The sequence below is a fragment of the Prinia subflava genome, chromosome Z (genome assembly GCF_021018805.1).
Source record: "Prinia subflava isolate CZ2003 ecotype Zambia chromosome Z, Cam_Psub_1.2, whole genome shotgun sequence".
Lineage (NCBI taxonomy): Eukaryota > Metazoa > Chordata > Aves > Passeriformes > Cisticolidae > Prinia > Prinia subflava.
The window spans coordinates 29,160,396-29,185,988 of NC_086283.1; the positions used below are offsets into that span (position 1 = coordinate 29,160,396).

The 25,593-nt window shown below is 38.1% G+C and overlaps 1 protein-coding gene across 1 annotated transcript in view; it reads left to right on the forward strand.

Moving 5' to 3' along the window:
* FBN2 (fibrillin 2) overlaps window positions 1-25,593 on the forward strand; it is a 129,589-nt gene that overhangs the window by 99,041 nt on the left and 4,955 nt on the right. Inside the window, exons 42-62 of the mRNA XM_063422860.1 lie at window positions 4,901-4,969; window positions 5,503-5,628; window positions 6,408-6,533; window positions 6,923-7,048; window positions 8,330-8,446; window positions 9,948-10,076; window positions 10,367-10,486; window positions 13,511-13,636; window positions 13,870-14,022; window positions 14,329-14,394; window positions 14,643-14,768; window positions 14,857-14,976; window positions 15,542-15,664; window positions 16,075-16,206; window positions 17,556-17,681; window positions 19,897-20,103; window positions 20,791-20,916; window positions 21,522-21,644; window positions 21,786-21,902; window positions 22,549-22,677; window positions 24,726-24,845. Coding sequence (XP_063278930.1) covers window positions 4,901-4,969; window positions 5,503-5,628; window positions 6,408-6,533; window positions 6,923-7,048; window positions 8,330-8,446; window positions 9,948-10,076; window positions 10,367-10,486; window positions 13,511-13,636; window positions 13,870-14,022; window positions 14,329-14,394; window positions 14,643-14,768; window positions 14,857-14,976; window positions 15,542-15,664; window positions 16,075-16,206; window positions 17,556-17,681; window positions 19,897-20,103; window positions 20,791-20,916; window positions 21,522-21,644; window positions 21,786-21,902; window positions 22,549-22,677; window positions 24,726-24,845 — 2,607 coding nt within the window. The remainder of the gene's footprint in view (window positions 1-4,900; window positions 4,970-5,502; window positions 5,629-6,407; window positions 6,534-6,922; window positions 7,049-8,329; window positions 8,447-9,947; window positions 10,077-10,366; window positions 10,487-13,510; window positions 13,637-13,869; window positions 14,023-14,328; window positions 14,395-14,642; window positions 14,769-14,856; window positions 14,977-15,541; window positions 15,665-16,074; window positions 16,207-17,555; window positions 17,682-19,896; window positions 20,104-20,790; window positions 20,917-21,521; window positions 21,645-21,785; window positions 21,903-22,548; window positions 22,678-24,725; window positions 24,846-25,593) is intronic.

A 25,593-nucleotide genomic window follows, 5' to 3' on the forward strand; every position in this document is an offset into this window, starting at 1 on the left:
GCCGAGTCCCCTTCGCCTCCCTTTCCTACAAGGCTTAGGAGGCTTGAACTCCCTGCCAGGCTGAGGTCGAACGTCCTGCCGAGCCTCACACCTGAACTCCGGCCAAGCCCCCCTTGCCCCCTAGGCTTAGGAGACTCGAACTCCCTGCCGGGGTGAGGTCGAACGTCCTGCCGAGCCTCACACCCGAACTCCGGCCGAGTCCCCTTCGCCTCCCTTTTTGTTTATCTGGCTGCTCTTTTTGTTTGCCTTTTTTTGCTCATAAATCTTGCTTTCCTTCTTGCTTGCCTGTCTGCTTTCTTGTCTGTTTCCTCACCTTTATGCCTGCTTTCCTGCTTGCTAATGATATCTTACTTGCTTGCCCGGATATGCCTAAACTCTCTTGGGGACAGCCCACCTGCCTCCTGGGACATCATGCCCTATCCTGCCAGGGACTTCCCACTTGCCCTATTAGGGATCTTCCTTGCCGTCCTGTCAGGGCATCCTGCCCTGCCCGAGACTTTCTACCTGCCCTGCCAGGGACTTTTTCTCACCTGCCTACTGGGGCATCTTGTTTTGCCATGCCGGGGACATTACCTTGCACCTGCTCTGCCGGGGATCTTTCCTCGTCTGCCTGATGGAGCATCTTGCCGTGCCAGGGATCCTCTTTCAATTCCCTTCTGGAGCAGCCCTGCCAGGGACCTCTCACCTGCCCTGCTGAGGATCTTCTCTCATCTGCCTTCTGGAGTAACCCTGCCAGGGGCCTCTCACTTGCCCTGCTGGGGATCTTCTCTCGCCTGCCTACTGGAGCATCTTGTCTTGTTATGCCGGGGACATTACCTTGCACCTGCTCTGCCGGGGATCATCCCTCGCCTGCCTGATGGGGCATCCTGCCGTGCCAGGGATCCTCTTTCAATTCCCTTCTGGAGTAACCCTGCCAGGGGCCTCTCACTTTCCCTGCTGGGGATCTTCTCTCGCCTGCCTACTGGAGCATCTTGTCTTGTTATGCCAGGGACATTACCTTGCACCTGCTCTGCCGGGGATCATCCCTCGCCTGCCTGATGGGGCATCCTGCTGTGCCAGGGATCTTCTTTTACTTGCCTTCTGGAGCAGCCCTGCCAGAGACCTCTCACCTGCCCTGCTGGGGTCTCCTCTCACCTGCCTTCTGGGGCAGCCCTGCCAGGGACCTCTCACCTGCCCTGCCGAGGATCTTACCTCACACCTCAAGAGCCTTTGTGCCTTTGCACGCTCGATGGGGCCCTCCCCCAAGGAGGCGCCTCAGTCACTCTTCTATGCCATTCGCTTCCCGCCCGTTCTCGGCCGGCACCCTCTCGGGAGACCGGAAACGCGATACTAGGGGGTCCACTCTCGCTCTGGGGGTCCGAGCTGCCGGCCCCCATCTCACTCAAGCACTCATTCACTCGCCTCCCATTTCCGCCACGGATTTATCTCACCCATCTGGCGTTCTTCTGCTTTGCTTGGTCTCACGATGATCCCAGGGCCGATCCAGCGCTGATCCCAGGGCCGATCCTGCGTTCTTCTGTGCTGCTTGGTCCCATGCTGATGCCAAGGTCCGGGGGTAGCCAGCGATTCCCAAGGATCCCTCGAAGCAGATGATCGTCTTCTTCGGGGGTGGTCCTTTGTGGGCGTGGCTATCCCGGACGAGCCCCCAATTGAAAAGAACAGGGCATATGCCTTTATTAATATTCAGCTCTTTATTAAAGTGATCAGCTCATTATTAAAATCATCAGCAGGATTGCAAAGTCCGATCGGAGTTTTCCACACTACTGCAGCCATCTGAAGGAGCAGGTGCTGTCCCAGTGGATGCTGAGTCCTTGTTCCCATAGAAACAGCTGGCAGTTCTCTTTGGTCAACCATCAGAAGGCAGAGCACTGGCAGTCAGCTCTTTGCCCTCAGGGAAAAGTTTCAAGAGTTTCCCATTCTCTACATCAGTCAGCTCAGCTGGCCGGTTCCCATTCCATTCAGGCTCCTCACAGGTCATGGCCAATCTTCAAACCAGGCCAGGAGGTGCACCCACTCCCCGCTCAGCCAGGGCACTATCCCATTCTCTTCTGACGAATCCAGCTTCCTGTCCCGGGGTGCAGTATCCCCCAAAAAAACCTCCCAGGATCCACGGGGGCGGCCCTGCCCTATCTGCATATCCAAATGCATATGCATTTGTTCTGGTCATAGCCGAAGTTACTCTTGCTAAATGAGGTAGTTACAAAGGACAATAGGGCTATCTAGGTGTGGGCAGCTTCTTTTCACATTTCAATTAGGTAGGGAAAAGTTGCCAGGCAACTTTCCTTCAGGGCAGCTCTCCCTGCTCAGATTGTCTGGGGTGTGGGGGGTGTTACTCTAGCCAGGAGAGGGTCAGTTGTGGGGTGGTTGTTTTGGTTTGGGTTTTTTTTTTTTTTTTTTTTTTCCGTTCATAACACTGTTAAGAGGTAACCAAGAATGTACAGAACTCTTTCATGGTTTGGTAATTTCAAGAGTGCCTGATCCTGGTGTTTTCCCTGTTATGTGACAAATCATTTTGTCCAAAAAAAAAATGCTATACTTATAAGTATATGGGGTTTTGAAATATTTTTAAAGTCATTGATGCAAAGCCAAGCTTCCAGAAGGTGAATCTTTGGCATGTTTTTGTGTGGCTATTTTGTCACTTTGTATAAAGACATTTTCATACAATCCCTACCTAGTTATACACTCTTTCTCTACACAGTAAAAATGGTGAAAAAAAAAAAAGTGTGAAAAACTGAATTCAGTGACATTCATGAAACATGGAGTTAGCACAATAGAAGGAAAGAGGTCCTGCAACCCTTTGAGCCTCTTCCTCATCCTCCCAGACCTGATGTGTGTTGTCATGGGAGCAGAAGATCGCTGCCCACTAGCACAGGGTAGTGAGCACAGGGCTCTGTTTTTGTCTGGTATATTTACTGACAGGCTTACTGACAGCAGTAAATGGCATAAATCTCCTTGCAGAAAAAAACTAAATTGCTAAGCCTCAAATCTTACACACTAGTAGTATGTAAAATATATTAGTGTATTAAATTAAATAGTAACATGTATTAACATGTATACATCTGTGAAAGAGCAGTAAATTGCTGGATGATAAAGCACAGTGGTAGACAGCTCTGTAGCCCTGTACCCTGCACTGCATGAGTAACTTGGGTGATCATTAAGCAGCCATTAAACAATAGGTCAGAAGAAAGGAGTAAATGCTGATGTTCAAATATCCTGGCTCTTGCCTGGCTTACAGAAATGACTAGTATGTCTGAATGTGCGAAAAAGATTTTGCCAAATACCATTCTGAGCAGTGATTAACTAAATTTGCTAAAAACGGGGATGTTTGGTGTAAAGGAGGCAAGAATTATTCAATTTATAATTATAGTTAAACTTTTCAGAATCGTGAGCTGCTGCCATTGAAATGTAGATGATAAGAAAATCAAACTGCAACAAGTAAAGACTATAATGGCTGAAGATTAAAGAGCATTCCTTGCAGGAATACAGAAGGAGCTCTTTGTTTTTTATTTCTTGGTAGTAGAATAATTTGTCAGCATTTCAGGTCTAGAGACATATCAAAGGAAGGCTCCATACTCTTCCTTCTTTTGGGGAAAGAGGTTTCCTGTAGGTCCTCAGCAGCACCAACAGTGGGCCAAGCACTCACTTGTTGGAAGTCTCCAGATATTAAAATTCCAGAAACCCTTTGAATTTTATGGTTATCGTATGTTTTTGTAAATTTTACTCACTTTTTTGAAGCATATTTCACTTCAACCTAATGGCCTGAATATAAAAAACGTACCACACACCTCTAAATGCTTCCTTGCCAGTAGTTTGGAAGCTGCATATTGAAACACACTTTTTCTGGATAATTTGAATGTGAATATGATCTGAAAAGGTGCTTAATAGTGGCTGCATGGTTATTGTTTGCAAAGTGTTTATTCAAACTGGTTGTGTCTTCACAAATTGCTTGATTTCCCTTAAACAGGTACAAATTCCTCTGGTAGTATTATAGAATTTTGACATGTTTGTAGTTGTAGGCCTATAATTTTTTATATTTCTACCTAGATAAAAAATTATTATTGTAAACTTGTAATAGCTTTTTCTCTGGAAAGCACTGTTCTATCTGCCATAATTAATAGAATCCATGCTAGAAATTTTTCTCTGTATGTTCCAAACCCACTCAATTTCAAACACATTTCCTAGAAAACTGGGTTAATTTATTTTACACACCACATCAAGCACTTCTCATTCTCCAAGTGCAAAAAGAGGATACAGAAGGAGCGTTTTAAAAAAAAAGTGGGGTATTTAGAGCATCTCCTTTTAAAGCAAAGTCTCCCTTCTGGTGAACAGTTCAGTGGAACTAATCTGCAGTAATCCCACAGAAAATAAAATAGATAATATCATGGAAGAAGCTTTAGGTACTAGTAATTAATTTACTTAGGTAAATTGTATTGATTTCTCATAGTTGAAAGTGCTTCTGTAGATTCTTACTACAGCTTAGAAAACAGAAATAAACCTTAAGGACTCCTATTAAAAAAACCCAAAAAACAAACAAAAAAAAGCAACAACAAAAAACAAACAAACAAACAAACAAATCCCACCAAAAAAAAACAAAAACAAAAAAACAAAACACCAAAAAACCCCACAACAACAACAACAATAGAAGAACCCTATGAATGGCTGCACTGTTAAATCATACATTTACTCATGTGCCAAAATCTGCAAAGATTTGAGGAAATTATGAATTACTATTTCAATTTGCATGAATTCATTGGCAGTCTGAATTTTCAATACAAGCTATAGAAGAGGCAATTGCTCTCCTGAATACATTTGGCTTAAAACAACTTGTAAGAAAACTATGGGTATTTCTTGGGAGATTTATGCATTCCCTGAAAATGCATTCCTCTCTGTTTTACTCTAGTTGAATTCAAAAGCCTATGTGGAAATATTCCTGGCTTCACTTTTGACATACATACTGGAAAAGCTGTTGGTAAGTTTCACCAGTCTTATTTTAATCAAAAATGGTTTTGCATAAAATGTCTTTGCACCTGCATAACATTAACCAAAATAAACATTTCATATACTAAAGTTTTTAAATTTCATTTTGGCGTTATAATGGTGACACAAGTTGAGACCATTCTTTATGTAAAACATTTCCAGGGTTATTTTTAATTTCTGCATTGTGTTGTGGTATTTTGCTCACCTGCCATCATCTGAGTTCATGATTGTGAGATTTAATTGGTAAGATAAGCTTTGCCTTCAAAAACACTGTGGGACTTCTCTGTATATTTGTAAGTTTTGCATCTTGACCAGTACTTAATATACCTCTGTTTTGATTGCTTCCTAAATTTTATATGCCATTTTCTGTCATAAATGGGCATATGTGTGGTTTTATAACCTGTGTGTAATTTCTGTACATTAAAAGGAACATCTCAACTCAGTTTTAAACACAGTGAAAATGAGAATCCTTGCATCTGTAAAGACATGATGAACTGTACTTAAAGGAGCTCCTTTGCCTTACAGACATTGATGAATGTAAAGAAATCCCAGGAATCTGTGCCAATGGAGTTTGCATCAATCAGATTGGCAGCTTTCGCTGTGAGTGCCCCACTGGATTCAGCTACAATGACCTGCTTCTGGTCTGTGAAGGTGATTTGAAATGTGGTTATTTTCTTCTTAGCCCCCTTAAGCTTATCCTAAAGGGAAGGGGAACATTTAATTCATGTGGTTTTCAAAATCTAAGAGACAGACTGTGAGCTTTTATAGGGCTCAGGGTTATAAATCCGTTGAAGTGCTTGTCTTTAATACAGATGCGCATGCACTTAATAAAATTCGTAACTGTTTTCTGTCAAGCTCTAAATAGGTAGTCAAGGCTTTTGATTTGGTTTGGTTGGTTTGAGTTGGTTTGGTTTTAGGGAGAAAATTTAATTCTTGCCCTTAGAATTTCTCAAAGAAATTGGATTTTTTTTCCAACTTGAGTCTCTTCTACAGTTTTAGAGGCAGAGATACTCATAGAAGCTCATAAAGTTTTGTGTGTTATAAAGTCAGTAGGAGTTTTGTCATTTGTTTGAGGATTTTGTGCTAACATATGAAACCTAAAAAATTGCAAACTGTGCACTTATCTTTTCAGTTCAAAGGCAAAGAGGAAGTTTATTTTAATACAGAAATTTCTTTAGGCAGATGCTGAAAATTTGCAAAGTGACTTTGATGCATGGTAAGTTGGATTTGTGTAATCCTCTTACATGCAAAAGGTGACATGAGTGAAATGGTGTTGATTTTGCTTTTTGTGTGCATTCTCAGCACACAAGGCTGCAGGTCAGGCTGCTCAAGCTTTGTGGAGGACTGAAGTTTCCTCTTGTACGCACAGATAATACAGATTAAATCTGAGGCAGGAGTGGTTCCTGATGTCTGAACTCTTGGTGTTTCAGATATTGATGAGTGCAGCAATGGGGACAATCTCTGCCAGAGAAATGCTGACTGTATTAACAGCCCTGGGAGCTACCGCTGTGAATGTGCTGCCGGCTTCAAACTGTCACCCAATGGGGCCTGCGTTGGTAAGAAAACAGAATAAGTTTCTCTCTTGATTTTACCTCACCAGTGGTATAGGTGTGCTTCTCTCAGCACCCTTTATTTTCTATTATCTTCTGCATTCTGTTGTTTTGCTTTATGGCCACATTTCTCAGTAAAAGGTAAGAAAAGACAGGGTGACATTCTTAAATGACATTTTCCAGGTATCAGCCAAATTTTGACAGTAGTTTTATCCTCAAGGTGTGTAGGCAAACACTTCCTGTAAAATGAAGGTCTGTTATGAATCAGATTTACTTACAGATAATTTTGAATCTGGTTTTAGTCATAACAATGGATTGTAAAAGCATTATTGTGTAAAATGAGGATATAACAGAGGTCAGTAACGTGCACGATCTGTTTTATGTTTTTGTTTTAGATCGCAATGAATGTCTGGAAATTCCTAATGTTTGCAGTCATGGTTTGTGTGTGGACATGCAGGGAAGCTACCAGTGTGTATGTCACAATGGCTTTAAGGCATCCCAAGATCAGACTATGTGCATGGGTATGGAGAGAAAATACTTTTCTGCTTGTGGTTTGTTTAGCTGTGAGCTCTTTGCAGGGGGAGAGGATAAGTCTAATCTTTTCAGTAGGTTAAACTGATATCATAAAAAGGATTCATGCATTTCTGGATTGTTTTCTGTGAGTAAAATTTGGGAAGTTGTCCTTGGAGGGGATAAATTAGTTTGAGAAAAAAACTCAGAACAAAACAGTTCCAAGATAGCTCTACATTACTGAAGAAACATTTCCACAGAAATACATCATAGTGGCTTATTTGACCGAGAGTTTTATAGGACGTATCAGAGAGTGATAGAGCTTGAAGCTAAAAACACTCATTTTTCAGTTACTTAAATCTGTTCCATTTATGTGTCATTTAATAAACAATCCCCCTTTTAAAGTAAGTAATTTAATGTGAAAATGATGGCCTCATAGAGATTATGTAAGAAATAAGATTGAACAATAAGAATGTTATCTTGTTCTTTTAGTTCGTAATCAGTTCTACAGTAGGGTTTTAAATTGAGAAGGTATTGCATTTCAATTTTAAATAGATATTTAAAACTTATTCATATTGTCATACATATTCATATATGCCTAGACTCTGCTCATATTTAAACCAAATCACATTAGTCAGACTATCTGACAAGGATTTTTGGGAAAGTGATCTGTTTTGACAAAGCAAAATTTTGAAGAAATAGCAGGACAAAATCTCAATAGCTTCCACATCCCCATGAAACTCCAGAAATTACTGTAACACATTGAAATTTAGTGCCTTTTAAAAATGAATGTTTGCAGAAATTTGTAAGCAACCTTTGTAATTCTGGATGTGATATTGACATTATCCATTTACTTATGTAAGTTGAATTGCATTATCAACAGCTTTTCATGGGTAAATTTTACCTTTTTCTGAGGTAAAATATGTACATAACAATTGATCATTTCAGGGCTGTGATGCTAGATCCTTTGTACTCAGTCCTGGTCATTTGTATATGTTACAGAAATTAAGAAATGTTAGTATGGGAAACAAAAAGATGAATTGCCTTCAGATAACTGCACACACACATTTATTTTTACATGTAACAGTACCTTTTATTTTAAAATACACACAAAATTGCATTATGTAGTATTATCCTCTGTGTACTGAGAAGCTGTAAAAATCTGTAGGATAAACACATAATATGACAGGTGAAACGAGGACCAAAGTTTAGGATATTGCAATTGCACAGACAACTCATCAACCCATACCTGGGAAAACCAGTTCCCACGTTCAGAGTGTCTCTCCTTGCAGATGTTGATGAATGTGAACAGTATCCATGTGGAAATGGAACCTGCAAGAACACAGTTGGATCATATAACTGCCTGTGTTATCCAGGATTTGAATTAACTCGTAATAATGATTGTGTGGGTAAGAGACCTAACCCAAGCTTTTATTTTCATTACTGCTGGCATGGCATGGCAAGGAGGACAGTGTGTAGTTGAACAGAAGAGATGTCAGGATGTGAAGAAAGTTAATTGAGTGCAGCAGCTTCTGCTGTTACCAGCCCTACATGTTAATCCTTACTGTCATGTTTTAAACTAATTAAAAGTGCTTTTAATTACAGCCAGTTGAGATAATACAATATTATTCTAAATATCTGGATTATTGGGGTAACTTTCAGTTCACTGATGTTTTAATGCATCTCTTAACCCCTTTAGATTTCCTTGGTATTTACAGCACATCTTTGGCTATAGGCACAGTCCACAGGCACCACTTGTTCTATCCCACCAGTACTGCTTCATGAATTTAAAATAATTCCTTTATTTCATGGTTTTGCTTGACTCTTGCACAGGGTCATAAAGAAGAGGCAGACCAGCAGTAAAAAAGCCAGGACAGCTGATCTGCATAATTTTGCTCATTTTAGGAGAGCAGACCTGCCAGTTTTGCTCTCCTAAAATGGGCAAAGTTACGGAGAACTGACACAGGCATTGCTATTTCACATTCCCTAAAGCACAGGGCCCCAGAATATCTGGTGAGTTTGGACTACTTCAGTTCCTGGGTTCCTGTAATAAAGCAATCAACACCTTCCTGGGCTGAGAAATAGAGTCATAAACCTCGAGATCTTCTCCCTTGTGCAGAGCATAAGCAAAGAAAAGAAGGAAGATTTACACTCCTTCCTGCTACAGAAGAAAGACAAAACAAAGTCTAATTGTTCCTTCAGCTTCAAGACAGAGCTAATATATCTTTTAAAAAGTATTTTAAATCCCTTTTTTGTCCAGGAAAAAAAAAATTAAAGTAACAAGAATGCACTGCAAAGTACAAGTTTTTTTACAGCATGATATGTATCCAATATCCTTTTCATTTATTCTTCCTCATCCATATTTTTCCTTATGCAGTGCTCCTTTAAGTCTGCATTTCTGAAGTAACCCTACAAAATAACAAGCATTTTAAAACATCATTTTCAGAACTGTTATGAAGGAGAAATTAATCCTGTGGAAAGCAAATTACATAGTCCAAAATTTGAGATTGGCAGGGACAGGTTTTTAGGAGGAAACTCGAGTGCATATAGATCCAGATAAAATCCAGAATACCCCATGTAGCTTTTTCTCCTCTGTTGGTAGACTTGGTGTCATGCAGTCCCTTAGCAGTAATTGAATATCTCCAGATGTAATAACTGAGGTAATGTTATAAGCCTGGAAATTGTAATACCCTATTTAAAAAGTGTGGTTTAGTTAGAACATGCACCTGAATTCTCCACTGAGAGTTACTTTCCATCAGCTGCCAACTGATTTCTTGTTGCTACAAAATACTCTTTTCCACAGAAATACTAAGTATTGCCGCTTGAGTGTGGTTATAATATACTGTATGTAGTATGCTGGGACTCAACTCTCACTTCTTAGGTTTAATTTTGATTTTTTTTTTTAATCAGATATTGATGAGTGCAGTTTCTTCTTTGGTCAAGTGTGCAGAAATGGACGGTGTTTCAATGAAATTGGTTCTTTCAAATGTTTGTGTAATGAAGGATATGAGCTTACTCTGGATGGCAAGAATTGTGTGGGTATGTATGTATGTATGATGTCCAAGTACTAATGAGATGAAATAAATTAATAGCTCCCATGCAGAGGGAAGCAGCACAGTCTGAAAATCTAAATATCAAAAAAGAATGATAGTGATTTAAATGAAAACACGGTAGAAGTAACAGGATATTTTGGAATAGTTGTTGGTCTTCAAGCAATTAATTGCCTTAGAAAAAGAAAATCAGTACAGAACCCTTCAGTCTTTTTCATCCTTTGTTACCACAAGAATTACAGGATTCTAAACCTTTCTTGATTTCCTCTACTCCCCAAGATACCAACGAGTGTGTGGCACTGCCTAGTTCGTGCTCTCCTGGTACTTGCCAGAATTTGGAAGGATCATTCAGGTGCATCTGTCCACCAGGATACGAAGTAAAAAGCGAAAGTTGTATTGGTAAGGCAAGTTGTAACTTTGTACCTGAACAATTTAAGAATTTGTATGTGATTCTAATTGGGAAAACAAATGTACATCCTAAGGCTTGTGAATTTTTCCTGACTTAAAATCAAGGTGACAGGGAATAGGTATGAAAAGTCTTCAGGAACAGGTTTTAAAAAGGAAGGCAGAAGAATATTTTGTGCTCTATCGTACTCTATTTTGAACATTGATTTCTTCATTAATGCAAGCAAATATACTTTAAAAAAAAAGTATTTTATTTTTCAAAAATAAAATCCATAAAACAGATGTGCTCACTCTATTTATAAAATTTTTACAGAAGGTAATTATTGGCAATCAATCAACTAAGCATTTCGTTTCAGAGGGAAATGAAGTTTAAAAATCTTGATAAAATTATGACACTTACAGGAACAATCAGTTAAATCAGTTTCTTTTAAAAGCTGTTTTTTGATTTTGCCTTTTGTATAATGCCTCTCAAGTGCTGAGATTCACAGGAGGAGAAGGAGATACAGCAGACCTGTCATCAATTCTTATGTTTTAGTTCATTCATAGAGTTCTCACTTAAAGCCGTGAATGCCATTCAGGAGCTGAATGTCACACACTGAATTAAGATTTGCTGTGGCAAAGAACAAGAAAAAAATCCTAGTCACAACTCGCTTTTGCAACAGAGAATTTATTGGGAATGTGAATTTATTGGGCATTTAAGATTTGACTTACTGCCACCTAACCTGTGTGGCTGCAGGAACAGGAACGATTTTTAACTTTTTGTCTTGAGCAATAGGATTTCTTTTTCTATGGCCCAGAGTTCTCTCAGCCACTTATATCATGCCACCAATAGTCAGCTTGCCTTCTAACTTCATGATTTCTTTTGGCAGCTACTGACTCCATATTAGCAGTTATGTTTGAGGTGAATTGAAATCACCTACAGTTCTAAAGTCATGAATATGACATAATGAAAGCTCTTGGTTTTCAAGGAAAATGTTACTGTTTATGGCCACTTTAGTGCCTTCTTAGAATCTATGTTTTTGAGAGCATCAGTGACTGCCAGGCAGATTTTTGCCCAAAGTGAAAGAAAGAGGCTTGCTTGCATTCTTTTGTCATTCTTCATGTGTCCAGAAAAGCTGAAGCTAGAGCTCCTAGGAAATGCCCAGATTATCACATGTGACTGCACTAAAGCTTAGATGAATATTTTGATAGCCCTTGTAGCAGATGTTCCCCATTACTCTATATTGGTGTTGTATGCAAATGGCTTTATGAGAGTCCATTACTTCTGTCTGTGATATGGAGGTTTGCAGTGGCTGATTGCTTTGTGAGCTCAGGGTGCATATATATGCAGGAGAAACCAAAACAACTGGGGCCACAGAAAAATTCTTAGCTTTCACCTACCTATGTGATATATTCCTTCCCATTTTATAGGAATAAAGGGGAAATTACCTGTTTACTTACACAGTCTGGCTAGTCACCTCTCCATCATGGCCACAGAAAGAGTCTTAGCACCAAACCATTCATTGCAGTAATAACGAGCACTTCAAGAGAGCAATTTTCCTGTCCTATGCAGCTGAATTACTGAGCTTTGTATATTAACAGCTATCACAGCAACTGGGAAATGGTTTACCATTTTCTCTGAAATAAGCTGACTTAGGATGCTTCACACAGAAAGAGCTTGTCTGTGGGAAGCTACTGCTGAGTTCAGTCAAATGCCAGATTGTGCTGCAGTAGTTTTTCCATGTGCTGTACCTAATAGCAATTTCTGGAAATGGGACCCTAGTATTTTTCACAAGTTACGTCACAGAATCTACTCCCACCTGATCTGTTCTGTTGCTCCATTTATATTTTCCAAATAAGAAAGATTGTATTTCCATTTTTTTCTTACCTGCTGAAAACGGGACAGTTTTCTAAAACTCAGTAGAGCAGAGAATTCAGTAAATAAGGGCAAAAATGGCACTACAAATGTGAGTATTCAACATCCATGAAGCTAATATTCATGGAAAGAGCCTTGTCCCTGCCTATAACTTCAGTTAAGCTTCAGTTAAGCTCAGTGTGGCTTTTATTGTAGAATGCTTATATAGCCACAGGCTTCTGTGATGGTTCTTTCAATATTCCTTCCTGAAAGACTCAAAACAGGTTGTACTTTAAAGATTATTAAAATACATTTCAAAATTTATCAGATTATAATTACTTTCAAAAATTACCTTAGCAAGATGGTTTATATATTTTTTTAGTATTTGCAGAATAGGATAAGTTAAAATATAGTTTTGAATAATAGATATGAAACATTAAGTGTCTCTTAATATACTACTTTCCTGCTTTGTCTGTTGTCTGTATAGATGGGGAATGTACACCTGATGCTGTTTGAGCTGCACAATTTTACAGACACTTGATATTTACCTTAAATACTATATACTTTGGCTTAGGCATTCAATAATTATTTAATATAATATTTAATTATATACTACTATTAAAAATAAATCTTAACTATCTTCTAATAGTAATAGTAACATATTGTAGATTATTCAGTAGAACAGGAATACATTTTAAATAACACAATGAGAGTGGCAGTAAAAGACTGCTAAGTATAAATCAGGGCACGTAAATACAGTTAAACGTGTCACTCTGCTAATGACTATCTATAGTTTCAGTCCTAGAACATGGCAGGAAGAAAAAAATACACCTTTAATAAAAACAGAAGTCCCAACATAGAGATTTTAAAAAATAATCTTTGCATGTTTCATGCTTACAGAAAAATTTTGTTCCTATGGGAAATATAGTCCAAAAACATTTATTTAATGTTTATATTTTGAGTATAATGAAGAACAGAGAATGGTGTTTAGGAGAGAAGGTGCATGCCAGTGAGAAACTCTAATTTGAAGGTATCAGTGAAACCCATGGGCTACTTTATCTCTTGGGGTACCTTATTTGAAACTGCTTCAGTTAAATCAATAAATAAACAAATAAACTATCTTTCTTAACTAAGGAGTTCACAGCAAGTGAGGTTGTGGTGAAGGCTTCTCCGTTGCTTTACAGATATTAACGAGTGTAATGAGGATCCCAACATCTGCCTCTTTGGGTCCTGTACAAACACCCCGGGAGGTTTCCAGTGCATCTGTCCCACAGGTTTTGTGCTGTCTGACAACGGGCGGAGGTGCTTTGGTAAGTTTATAGATCAGGAATGTCATAATCAGTCTAAAAGATTACAGATACTCTGTAGAAACCCTTTCCAATTTATATCTTTATGAGAATTGCTAAATACTTTTTTAAAAGTACGAGAAATACATGTTATTAACGTGTGCAGTTATAGGTCTTACGTTATTTCTCTCAGGGCAGACAGTCATCATCTAACTTGGGAGAAGGTTCTAGCTCTGCATAACTGTGTTTTCTTCTAGATACTCGTCAGAGCTTCTGTTTCACCAATTTTGAGAATGGGAAGTGCTCAGTGCCAAAGGCTTTCAACACCTCAAAGGCCAAGTGTTGCTGCAGTAAAATGCCAGGAGAAGGATGGGGTGATCCTTGTGAGCTCTGTCCAAAGGAAGAAGAAGGTACATATCTAAAATTTAAGATCTATTGCTAGGGGAAAAGGAAGAGTACATTGGTGTTGTACTTTTTGGTCATTGGAAAGAGGGATCTTTCTGGCATTCGCTCTCAGCGTCTTTTTCTAGAATGATTCTTCAAGTCAGCAAAAGGAATAAAATTAAATGGAAGGAACCACGGACAAAGAGAAATACTATTTTCTTGAGTTCGCTCTGTAAAGACCTGAGCTAGTATCCTTACTGGATGGCTTTAAATATCTGTCATTATTCTGTCTCTCACTTGCTTTATTTTTTAAAGATACTGTATCTATACAGTTGCTTTTCAGGACCTGTGCCCATATGGTCATGGAACTATTCCTGGAATTGATGATACACGTGAAGGTAGGTATTCTTCTGAATGTAAAAAGTAAGTATTAATACTTAAAAGTATATTTGGATATTATAGCATGCTACAGCTTACTCCTCACAGCTGCTGGTGACAAGAGGCTGATCTCTAAAGTGTGTAAAACATTTTTTGGAGTGCATGGCTTGAGAAAAACATAATAGGGTGCTTAGGGTTTTTTTAAATGCTTTTTTTAAAACTTGAAATGCATAAGCTGAGTGGCTCTTAATATCTTCCTGCATTTTAGATGTCAATGAATGCCTTGAAAGTCCAGGAATTTGCTCCAATGGTCACTGCATCAATACTGATGGATCATTCCGCTGCGAGTGCCCCATGGGGTATAACCTGGATTTCACAGGAGTGCATTGCATAGGTGTGTGCAGTTATAGGAATTGGAACCCTTGAATTTAAAATAAACTTGTCCCAGTTCTCTTCACTCTGCATTTATTCATTATGTACAGATACAGATGAATGTTCCATTGGCAACCCCTGTGGAAACGGAACGTGCTCTAATGTGGTTGGCAGCTTTGAGTGCAGCTGTCACGAAGGATTTGAGCCAGGCCCAATGATGAATTGTGAAGGTAATCTGTCCTTTTTATTATATTTTTTTTCCTTTGGCTTTTGTCCAGTCCTCAGCATTCAAATTACTTTATTAGCCATGTCTTTCATGCTGTAATAGCTCAGAGGAAAAGAAAGGTTCTGTGCTTTGAAATGTGTAATTGGAAAAGAAATTTGAATTGATTTAAGCAGAATTTCTAGTTTATCACAGGACTTCAATTCAATGGCAATACCCCAGGTGTGGCATTCTCACAAATGTTGTACTTTATGAATGAAATAATTAGTTTGCTTTCTGAAGCTGACATTTCTCATCACACAAAAGTACATTAAATATAGGCATATAATAAAAATCTGAAATAGGCCTGCCCTAATTTGCCATACTAAGGTCAAGTAGTTCTAAATATCTACTATGCCATTACCCTTAAGCAGAGCATTGTTCAATTTTCTCAAGTTACTCAAAATCTAATGGTTTGAATTAGTACCTTTCTGATAATTTTGGCTGAGAAGAGAAGCATAGTTGTAATAAAACTTTCTTGGTGATTGTTTTGAAACTTAGTGAACACGACTGTTTTGTTTCCCTCTGTTCAGATATCAATGAGTGTGGTCAGAACCCCTTGCTGTGTGCTTTTCGTTGCATAAACACTTATGGTTCCTATGAGTGCACCTGCCCCGTGGGATATGAACTAAGGGAAGACCAAAAGATGTGCAAAGGTAATGACTGATGTATAAACTTATCCCCACCTTCCATCACCAACACGTCACCCAAATGTCTGTGCACCTTGAATTCATCCTCTCAGTGGAATGTAGCAAACACCCCAGCAGGTGATGATTTGCTCTTTCAGAACTCACAAAAAACCAATACTCAGTGTTCTGTCATCAAGTGTAACCCTTGAGGGGAACTGCAGAGCCAGGAGTGTCACAATGGGGAAATTCATCTTTAACATGAACAAGACAGTTCACAAAGATCAAGATAACTGCAAATAATTATAGATTTTGGACTTTTCCTTCAGTGCTTTTACTTAGGAAAGCCTTTATGTCCTTTCTCTTGAAGCTGAATTCAGGAACTGCAGCTACTGGAAGAAAGTTCAAACATGAAATATATATATATTTTTTTTTTCCAGATCTAGATGAGTGTGCTGAAGATCTCCATGACTGTGAATCAAGAGGCATGATCTGCAAAAATCTGATTGGTACCTTCGTGTGCATTTGTCCTCCTGGGATGATCCAGAGACCTGATGGAGAAGGATGCACGGGTAAAGCTTAGAAAGAGAAGAAGGCATCTAATGGAATATACACAAGCAAAGAGATAAAAAATTATTTGTGTGTGTGTGTCTATATATATAAAATCAGAACATAGCAATTTATGAAGGACATTCCCAACATCTTAAGCTTTCTATTTTGTTTCAGTGTGAGTTCTAACAGACTAATAAGGATTTCAGAATAAAAACTCAATTGCTCTACAACTAAATCCAGATGTTTTTCAGACAGTTTTTACATCTAAAAGATGAATTTTCCAAAGAAGTGAAATCTCAATTTATGGGTAGGAAGCAAGATTTCATCAATTAAATTTACATTTCCTTTAGGATTAGTATAAACAATGGGTCACTTCTTTAAAGAATTAAGACTCTTAAGATTCTGAAAATACCTATAAATGACATAAAGAACAAAAGATATGGAAACTGCCATAGTTTAAAACAATTCTCCATCCTGGAAGTAAACAAACACCTTCCCTCCATCATTTACTCAATTAGTTGAGGGGAAGACAATAGCTATATTTTAGCAAATTGTACTTTCTTCTGGTATATAGAGGAAAAGCCAGGACCATTCCAAAATTCTCTGGGAGGAGGGTGGGAATTAAATACCCATTTTAGTGAATGTTTTAAATGGAAGTATTTTATAGCAGTGTTTCTTCAGCAAGAAAATGACTACTCTCCTTTGGAGATCTTTATGATTTTTTTACATTAGGGAAAAAAATCTGTATTAACAAGAATTTTGTCCTTTTTTTGACATGTTATTCTGCCCTTAAAGAACCTGGGGTTTTTCTGGGGTTTGTTTTAAACATCTAAAAAAATTGTGTAATTTCTTACAGTGTGTGTGCCATTATCTATGGAAGAAAACACATACTATTTTAGGAAAATAGTATGTAGACTGAAGTATGACTTATTGCAGAAGAGATCAAATGTATTCAGAGACTCTTGATGATTACAGAGTGAAGACTTGTTACTCAAATAATGCATGTATTTCAATTTTATTTAAATATTACCAGGTAAATGTTGTGACTGGAACTTAATCTGCTATGTTTTCTGCCGCTTGGTATAAGCTTTGAAGCGTTAAAGCTTGTTTTCTGGGATAAAGTACAGAAGGAATGGAATAGAATAACATTCCTTGGAAAGCCCTTTCCAGGCTTAATCAGTTGATTTTTCCACATATTGAAAATACTTTTCAAATACTACATGGAATACTTAATATATTCTAGAGAGTCTGATATATTTTCTTGTAACGAATTGTTGTGGTTGTTTTTGATGCTGTTATGTTTAATTTTTGTTCTTATTGTTGCTGTTGTTATTATAACTTTATTAATGTTTTTATATTTTTTGTAAAGATGAAAACGAGTGCCGCACCAAGCCAGGTGTCTGTGAAAATGGTCGTTGTGTGAATGTTGTTGGGAGCTACAGATGTGAATGTAATGAAGGATTACTGTCAAGTCCATCAGGCATTGAGTGTCTTGGTAAATGTCTCTTTTGTACACGTTTCATCTCATATTAGAGTGTAAATGCAGAGAGAAAATTAGGCTTCTGAATACCTAATAGCTGTCATATCTCCAGAAATTAAATAATTACACTTCTTAATTAAATAATGATACAATATTAAATATTTTTAAATAATGATAGGAATTAACAGCTTGTTGCAATCAGGCCTCCTGTAGAAGCATCTTAATTCCATAGGACATAAATGTAAACAAAATACAGGGATTTTTAAAGAAGGAGAATTTAGTTGCCTGGAGGTAATTCAAAAATGGATGTAGAGTAAAATTGAGTGTATGCTTATTCAGAACGTGATCTTAAGCACCATATGGCAACTATGCATCTGAATTTTCTGTTCCTTCAATTCAGACATAAAATACTATGATTTTACGAGAAAATTGCAAGATTTTTTTTTGAGGCAGGCCTGCAACTTAAATACCCGATGGAGGCTTTTTGTTCATCAACCTGTATTTTCTTTTTAATACATTCATATTTGTCGTTTGCACTACAAAATGCACCATTCCCATTTTTGGAGTCAAATGAAACTGCAAAAATTTACTTTTTCTTGACCAGTGTTCAAGTGTACATACAGTACTTAAAGGGTGTATATATTAGTATTCTTGCATGAAAAAAGCATAATTATCTTATGCCATTACTATAAAACCAACTCCTTGTAAATTGTTGTGAGGAATGTGCTGATTTCATGGCTAAGCAATAACACTGAAGTGCAGAGTATTTCCTAAGGATTAGAACCAGATGGAAAGAGAAAATTGCAGTCTGTTAAGCCCAGCCAATTATTAATGCCGAGGAAATACCCTGTTTGGAGGTTATTATTGCTTTCCTATATTTAATATGTAATTTTATTATTATTTTCTGCCATGAGAAGGTTTGCTTTTTGCTGCTTTTCCTTTCAGGTTCCCTGGGTTAGAAATTACAATGAAAAATAGATCTGTCAGAAACACAGAATTTTTTCTGAATTATAGCATGAGCATTAAGTCACAGATTGCATTGTTTTAAATACATTGTGCAAACCTTTATATTCTGCTCATATTAAAATTCATTCCACATCTCAAACTGGGGACAGAGCATTTATGTATTCTTCAGGTTATAATGTCCCTAAAGATCTGCATAATATCCCTGTCTGGGAGAACAGAAATCTGCAGAGTCTTAAATTACTACAGCAAATATTTTGTTTCACAGAATTGACAGCTTTATTTGATGCAAACAGTTAGGTTACCAGGTGGACAAATTAAGTCTTTCCTAAAGCCTAAGTTTGCCTTTGCCTAATTCTTGTAAGAAAGGTACAGATTATTCCAATTTGTAAAAGAGAAGGTCAGCTGAGTATTGATACATTTATACATTCTGAAGGATCACTACTAACATTGAGAGAAAAAAATTTAAAGCTTTCATTTAAAAACTTAAGCATTCTCAGATCAATAATTGACAATGTCTCCATTTTAATCAAGAAATATGACAGGTAACATAGTCTATATAGAAGGCAAGATTTGGAGTATCTATTAGCACTGGAAACTGGTATTTTCTCCTCAGCTCTTTGAAGGAAATCTGTAGGAACCCCACGACTTTAAAGCTTTGCTCTCCTTTCGTTCTCAACAGGTGTTAACCAAAAGGCTTAAAAATTAAAATAGAATTACACAGAAGCATACCAAGAATAAGGCCATGCAATTCTGTTTTTTTCCCAACAAAATCTAGGAATACCACTGAAAAAGTAGTAGGTTGCATATACACTTTCAGGTTGTAAGGGTTTTTTATTTAAACCACAGCAGGATAATTAAAGATGATCAAATGTGTTATTTTGGCCAGTGAAAAAAAAACAAACAAAGCAAACTTCTAACCCCACTCCAAATAAATCATTCAAATGCAAACATAGCATAGATAGTTGAAGCGGTTTTGGCCACAGAGTGTTTTACTGCCAAGGGTACAACTTTCCTACAAGCAAAACTCTTACCCAGCTCATGCAGATACTGAACATTAGGAATGTCTTGGATATGTTTGGAATGGCAGCATATTACCAGAATACACAACAATTCCGAAAGGCTGAATCAAGATGGATTTCATGGTAGCTAAAAATCTTCTGCTGCTTGCATATGTTGACAGAGAGCCAGAATAATACACCAGATGCTTAATGGAGCAGATCTTTATTTCCTTCTCTATTCCAGCCTCTCTCTTTCTTCGTTACAGATAATCGCCGTGGGTTTTGCTTTGCTGAAGTTCTGCAGACCATGTGCCACATGGCTTCAAGCAGCCAGAACCTTGTCACCAGATCTGAGTGCTGCTGTGATGGGGGCCAGGGCTGGGGGAACCAGTGCAGGCTCTGCCCCATCCCAGGAACCACCCAGTACAAGAAACTCTGCCCACATGGATCAGGCTACACCACAGATGGAAGAGGTATTTGCAGAGATGAAAAGAGGCAGAAAAGGGGAAAAGAATATGCTTGCATGCTTAAGAAAATGCAGAATTCCCTTTGAAGTTCCTTTAGAGAATTTCCTGTTAAACAACAGGGTTTGATTTTTCAAATAGTGCCAAGAGACCAGAAATAAAAAACACATTTCACAGTAGCTGCAAATAGATCAACTGTGCAGAATTTTTAGGATTGGGATCTGGTTGGAAGTACCAACCAGTAACTAACAGCTAGAAATGATCCCACAGCTTTGGTATTGCTGATAAGTTGGACACATGGCAAAGGCAACAACCATCTCATTTGACAAGGATCTTACAGTGCTTTGCAGGTACTATTTCCACACAGGAAGTGGAAGCTAAGGTGTATTTTTTAATGTCGGGGATAATTTTTGACATGGAAGTAGTCATAGGAAAATTCTCTTGTATGGGATTTGTATTTAGAGACAGTAAAACTGGAACCTGAGTACTCAGTGAAACAGCAGGAATATGTTAGTGCAAAGAACAATAATGAAATTTGAAAGATGTTTGGCTTTGCATTCAGATCCATTTTTAAAGAGGGAGAAGGGAGAAAGTTCCTGTCAGAAGCATGATGATGAGGAACTCTGCAAAAATGGAAGAGAAGAAAAAAGTTGAATTTAAAACTGAGACATGACATACCTAATAACTTCTATACAGATATTGATGAATGTAAGGTCCTGCCAAACCTCTGCAGGAATGGGCAGTGCATTAACACCATGGGCTCCTTCCGATGCTTTTGCAAAGCTGGCTATACCACTGACATAACTGGCACATCTTGTAATGGTAAGATTCATTAATTATTCATCAATTGAAGTAGCCATCATTTATTTTTTTAGTTGTTACACAGTGATGTACCAACCTTTATAAATCCCTGTAGAAAACCATTCTTTTTATATCTTTTATCTCATGTTCTTTCTTTCTTTTCCTAATATTCATTTCTGGTATTGTATTTCATTTGGGGAAATTGAAGAACAAGCTCTGCTGGCAGTATTCCTGCAGCAGAATGATCACTGAAATTGGTTAAAGCTGTGTAACTACTTTAAGTGACAAACCAGCTCATTGCTTCACAGGCTACATTTTTCCCACTTTTTTGTTCCTTTGCAGGTCCAAGTATACCACAGTATACCAAAAAGTAAATAATTGTTGCTTAGATGAAAATACCAGTGCCACTGTCCCTCTAGTGTATGACTCCTTCAAGATAGTTTGTCATGGTAGTGGCAACCCCATATAAACTCGACAGCAACACATTCATAGAGAAAGGAATAGGAACCCTGAATGGGGGGCTTTCCTCTGTGAGAATTTTTCTCTAAAATGTTGTGCTGTACAGCAAACATCTTTCTGTCAGAGACATGAGGACAAAAGATAACTTAATATCTTCCTCTCTTTAGATCTTGATGAGTGCTCCCAGTCTCCCAGACCATGCAATTTTATCTGCAAGAACTCAGAAGGGAGATACCAGTGCTCATGTCCCCGGGGCTATGTCCTTCAGGAAGACGGAAAGACATGTAAAGGTAAGAAGGTTATACACAGTAACTTAATTTGGTTACAACCTAACTCAAAAGGAATTGGTTTTGAAGTATGATCTTTTTTATCAAATTTGATTAAATATGCCTCTTTGTTGACTTTTTTAAGACAACACCTCTTACTTTCAGATCTTGATGAATGTCAAACCAAACAACACAATTGTCAGTTTCTGTGTGTCAACACCCTCGGCGGCTTCACATGCAAATGTCCACCTGGTTTTACACAACATCATACAGCTTGTATTGGTAAGAAAAACATTTGTTCTCTTTCATAAGCTTTTTTGTAAGAACAACATTCTCAACTATCTCTTGTGCTCTTTATGCAGAGCAATAGTGTCAAGAGGGCAGAAAACAGATTTTGAAAAGCAGCAATTACAGCTAAAGAAAAATGAGTCTATCCAGTCTGTCCACTATTTCTATTTTCTTGGTTAGTAAAGTGTTATGCATATTTAATACATGTTATTATGTTCTAAGTATAACCACATGGATACAAAAGGGTGAATTATTAAAATCTCATTTAAAATGTAGTTAACCAAAACCAGATTGCATTTTCTTTTTTTAGTAGATACAGATGTCTTTAGATCTTAAGCATATGTATAAATCTTGCCAACTGAAGCTGTTTTAGTTCAGCTAACACAAAAGAGCAATTTTTCCAATATCAGCAATTATATGCCTGCTCTTCCACACTCATATCACAACTGAACTATCACTAGCATTTCCAATGTATTAATTACTCATAGCTCTGCATGAGTCTCCAGTTCATCTGGCACTTAAAAATTAAAAGTTACAATATAAAATGTTGTACCTCTCTGGATTCTATTTTTATATTATATGAACATGTCCAACATCATGCCACAAGATAAACCAACATTCTCTCCTCTGTATTTTGAAGATAACAATGAATGTGGTTCTCATCCATCACTGTGTGGATCAAAAGGAATTTGCCAAAACACTCCTGGAAGTTTTACCTGTGAATGTCAAAGGGGATTTTCTCTGGATTCTACTGGATTAAACTGTGAAGGTAACTAGAAACAGTAAGATATTTTTTATGGTGCGAATCATTACTTCAGGTTCTAGTGAACACTTTGATGTTAAAGATAGAGAAAACAAAGCACCGGTCATATTAAAAGTAATTACAAAAAGAAATTGGAAAGTATTAGAGTAATTGTAAGTATAACAAAAACATATGCAAGAACATACTGCCTTGAGTAATTTTTACAGAAATTAGGATTAAAGGTGACTCTTTACTTGAACTCTTCAGCAGCTGTTTTCAGGCTGCCATTTCAAGTTCATATAGGTTTATGTACCTAAAAGTCTAGTAGTTGTGGAGCTTTTATACATTCATGTTTTGGTATGTCTAAACAGAAACTCTACAGTTTTCATTTTGCCTAATTTTAATCGTCCACCTGAGGGTGGACTGAAATTAGATTCTAAATTCTGTACTTAATTCTCCTACCACAGGGTTACACACTGAGAAGACCAATTCACTGCATTCAGAAAGTTAATTATTACAGTTAAAATGTAGGTTATATTGATGAGCTTTATCTCTATTGGCCCAAGGGAAGCCTCAGTCAGGACATCTCTATTTGAGAGCTCCAGACTTCTCAGTGGGTCTCAGGTACTGAGCAAAGAAGAAAATAAAAAGCAGTACAAGGCCACCTGGCTGCTGAGAATTAAAAATACAGGAGCACACATAAAGATATTTATGTCTTTCAAAATACCAACACTTCTGACAGAGCATTTAAAACAGGAATTGATATTTAGAGCCTGTTTGTAGAACAGTGTCCCAGAATATACGCAGCTAGAAATTTTACTAAGATTAATCTCTTGTCAGTTTACTTTGTTCCCATGAAGTGCATATGTCTTGGTATGCCTGTAAAACAAAGAATTTTTTTTTTTATTTTCTACTAGACTTGCATACTGTACCTTAAAGATTAGGTTGCTTACAATCTACTTATTTTCTATAGCAGATGCAATTTTAAATGTCTGAGTTTTTAGAATTTGGAGGTTGTGATGGTTGTGGCTGTCTCATTTTACTAACACTTGTCTCAGAGACTTTTTATGTGGCTGTTTATTTTCAGTTGCAAAGACATCCAAATTTGACATTCAAATATACAATATGTTTCAGGAAACTGAAAGCTTATCCCCAAGTGGTTGGTTTAAAACTGAAATTAGAAAACCCCTCAAATTATAAGCATTACACTAAAACAGCAACATGTGGGATTACCCATTAGTGTTTATTCTCCAAATTTGAGTACTGAAAGGCTCAAGAGCTCAAATCAGATTATTGTCTGAAAGAACTGAGTGTTAGTTGAGTTCCAGGCTTTCCAAAAGAACAACCTGCCTGGTCCTTCTATCTTAGAATTGTGCTCCTCTGTCATAAGTTACACAATCACAAAATGACTTGAATTGGAAGGGACCTTAAAGCCCATCTCATTCCACCCCCTGCCATGGGCAGCAACACCTTCCACTGTCCCAGGGTGCTCCAAGCCCCATCCAGCCTGGCCTTGGACACTGCCAGACACTTCCTAGATGACTTCTCTGGGAACCTGTGCAAGGCCTCACTACCCTCACAGGGAAGAATGTCTTCCATATATCCAGGTTAAATTTACCCTTCTTCACCGTAAAGCCATTCTTCCTTGTCCTATCACTACATGCCCTTTCCAGCTCTCCTGTGGCCCCTTTTGGCACTGAAGGGCCTCTAAGGTTTCCCTGAAACCTTATTTTCTCCAGACTGAACAATCCCAACTTTCTCAGTCTGTCTTTATAAGAGAGCTGCTCCATCCCTCTGCTCATCCTGGAGCCTCCTCTGGCCTGGCTCCAGCAGCTCCAGCTCCTTCCTGTGCTGGGCCCCGGGGCTGGGGCAGCTCTGCAGTGGGGTCTCAGCTGAGGAGGCAGAGGGACAGAATCCCCCCTGCCCTGCTGCCCACACTGGGGCTCAGCCCAGCACAGATGTGGCTTCTTGAGCTGCCAGAGCACACGGCTGGGTCATAACAAACTTCTGATCCACCAGTGCTTTGCAGTGGATGTAATCCTGTGTCATGTTCTGCTTCCCCCCTGAACACACAGATGTGGATGAATGTGATGGAAACCATAGGTGCCAGCATGGCTGTCAGAACATCCTGGGTGGATACAGATGTGGATGCCCAGAAGGATTTATCCAGCACTACCAGTGGAATCAGTGTGTTGGTAAGGAAACACGCAGCACAGAATGCATTTGAACAGCAAATGTATCAGAGAGTTTATACGGACAATGCCAGGCAAGGGCACGAATGAGCAGAACAAAGAGTATGCAAACAAAAATCTTTTTTATCTGTTTCCCACTCCTTTCATACACTTACTACTCCCAATGTAAATCAGTGACAGGAGGTAGCAAGAAAACACACTCAGCCTTTTGAAACTCACTGTGACAATTAGCTTTCTTAGAAAGGTCTGAATTCTGACCTGTTTCTTCTGTGAAAAGTTCCCATCATTGAACATTTATTGAATTCCTGAAAGTATCAATGTAAATACCTCTGCTGAGGAAAAAATGCATTAAAAAATACCTAGCATAAAAAACAAGCAAAAAAAGCATAAAAAATTATTAGCAATTTAAGAATTCTACAGAACAGGATCTAAAGCAAATGGTGAGAAAAAAAAATATTAAGGGTTTCCTAATTCCAAAATACAATCTTAAGTCTAGTATTAGTTCTTTGTGCAGGGAATGGGACAAATTAGGAAGCCCAGGAGTTCTGTTTAGATTTAGTTCATTCAATCCATCTCTTATTTTTAGTGGTTCATGAACTAAGCTATATCATAAACAAAACAAAATGTGGGATTTTCTTTTTTTAATAAAAACCAGTACACAGAAAAAATGTCATCCAGTGCTGTTCAGAAAGACCAGGACAAAATACTTACTTCTTCATGGTTTTCTGTCAGTGGTATCATAATCAGAGCA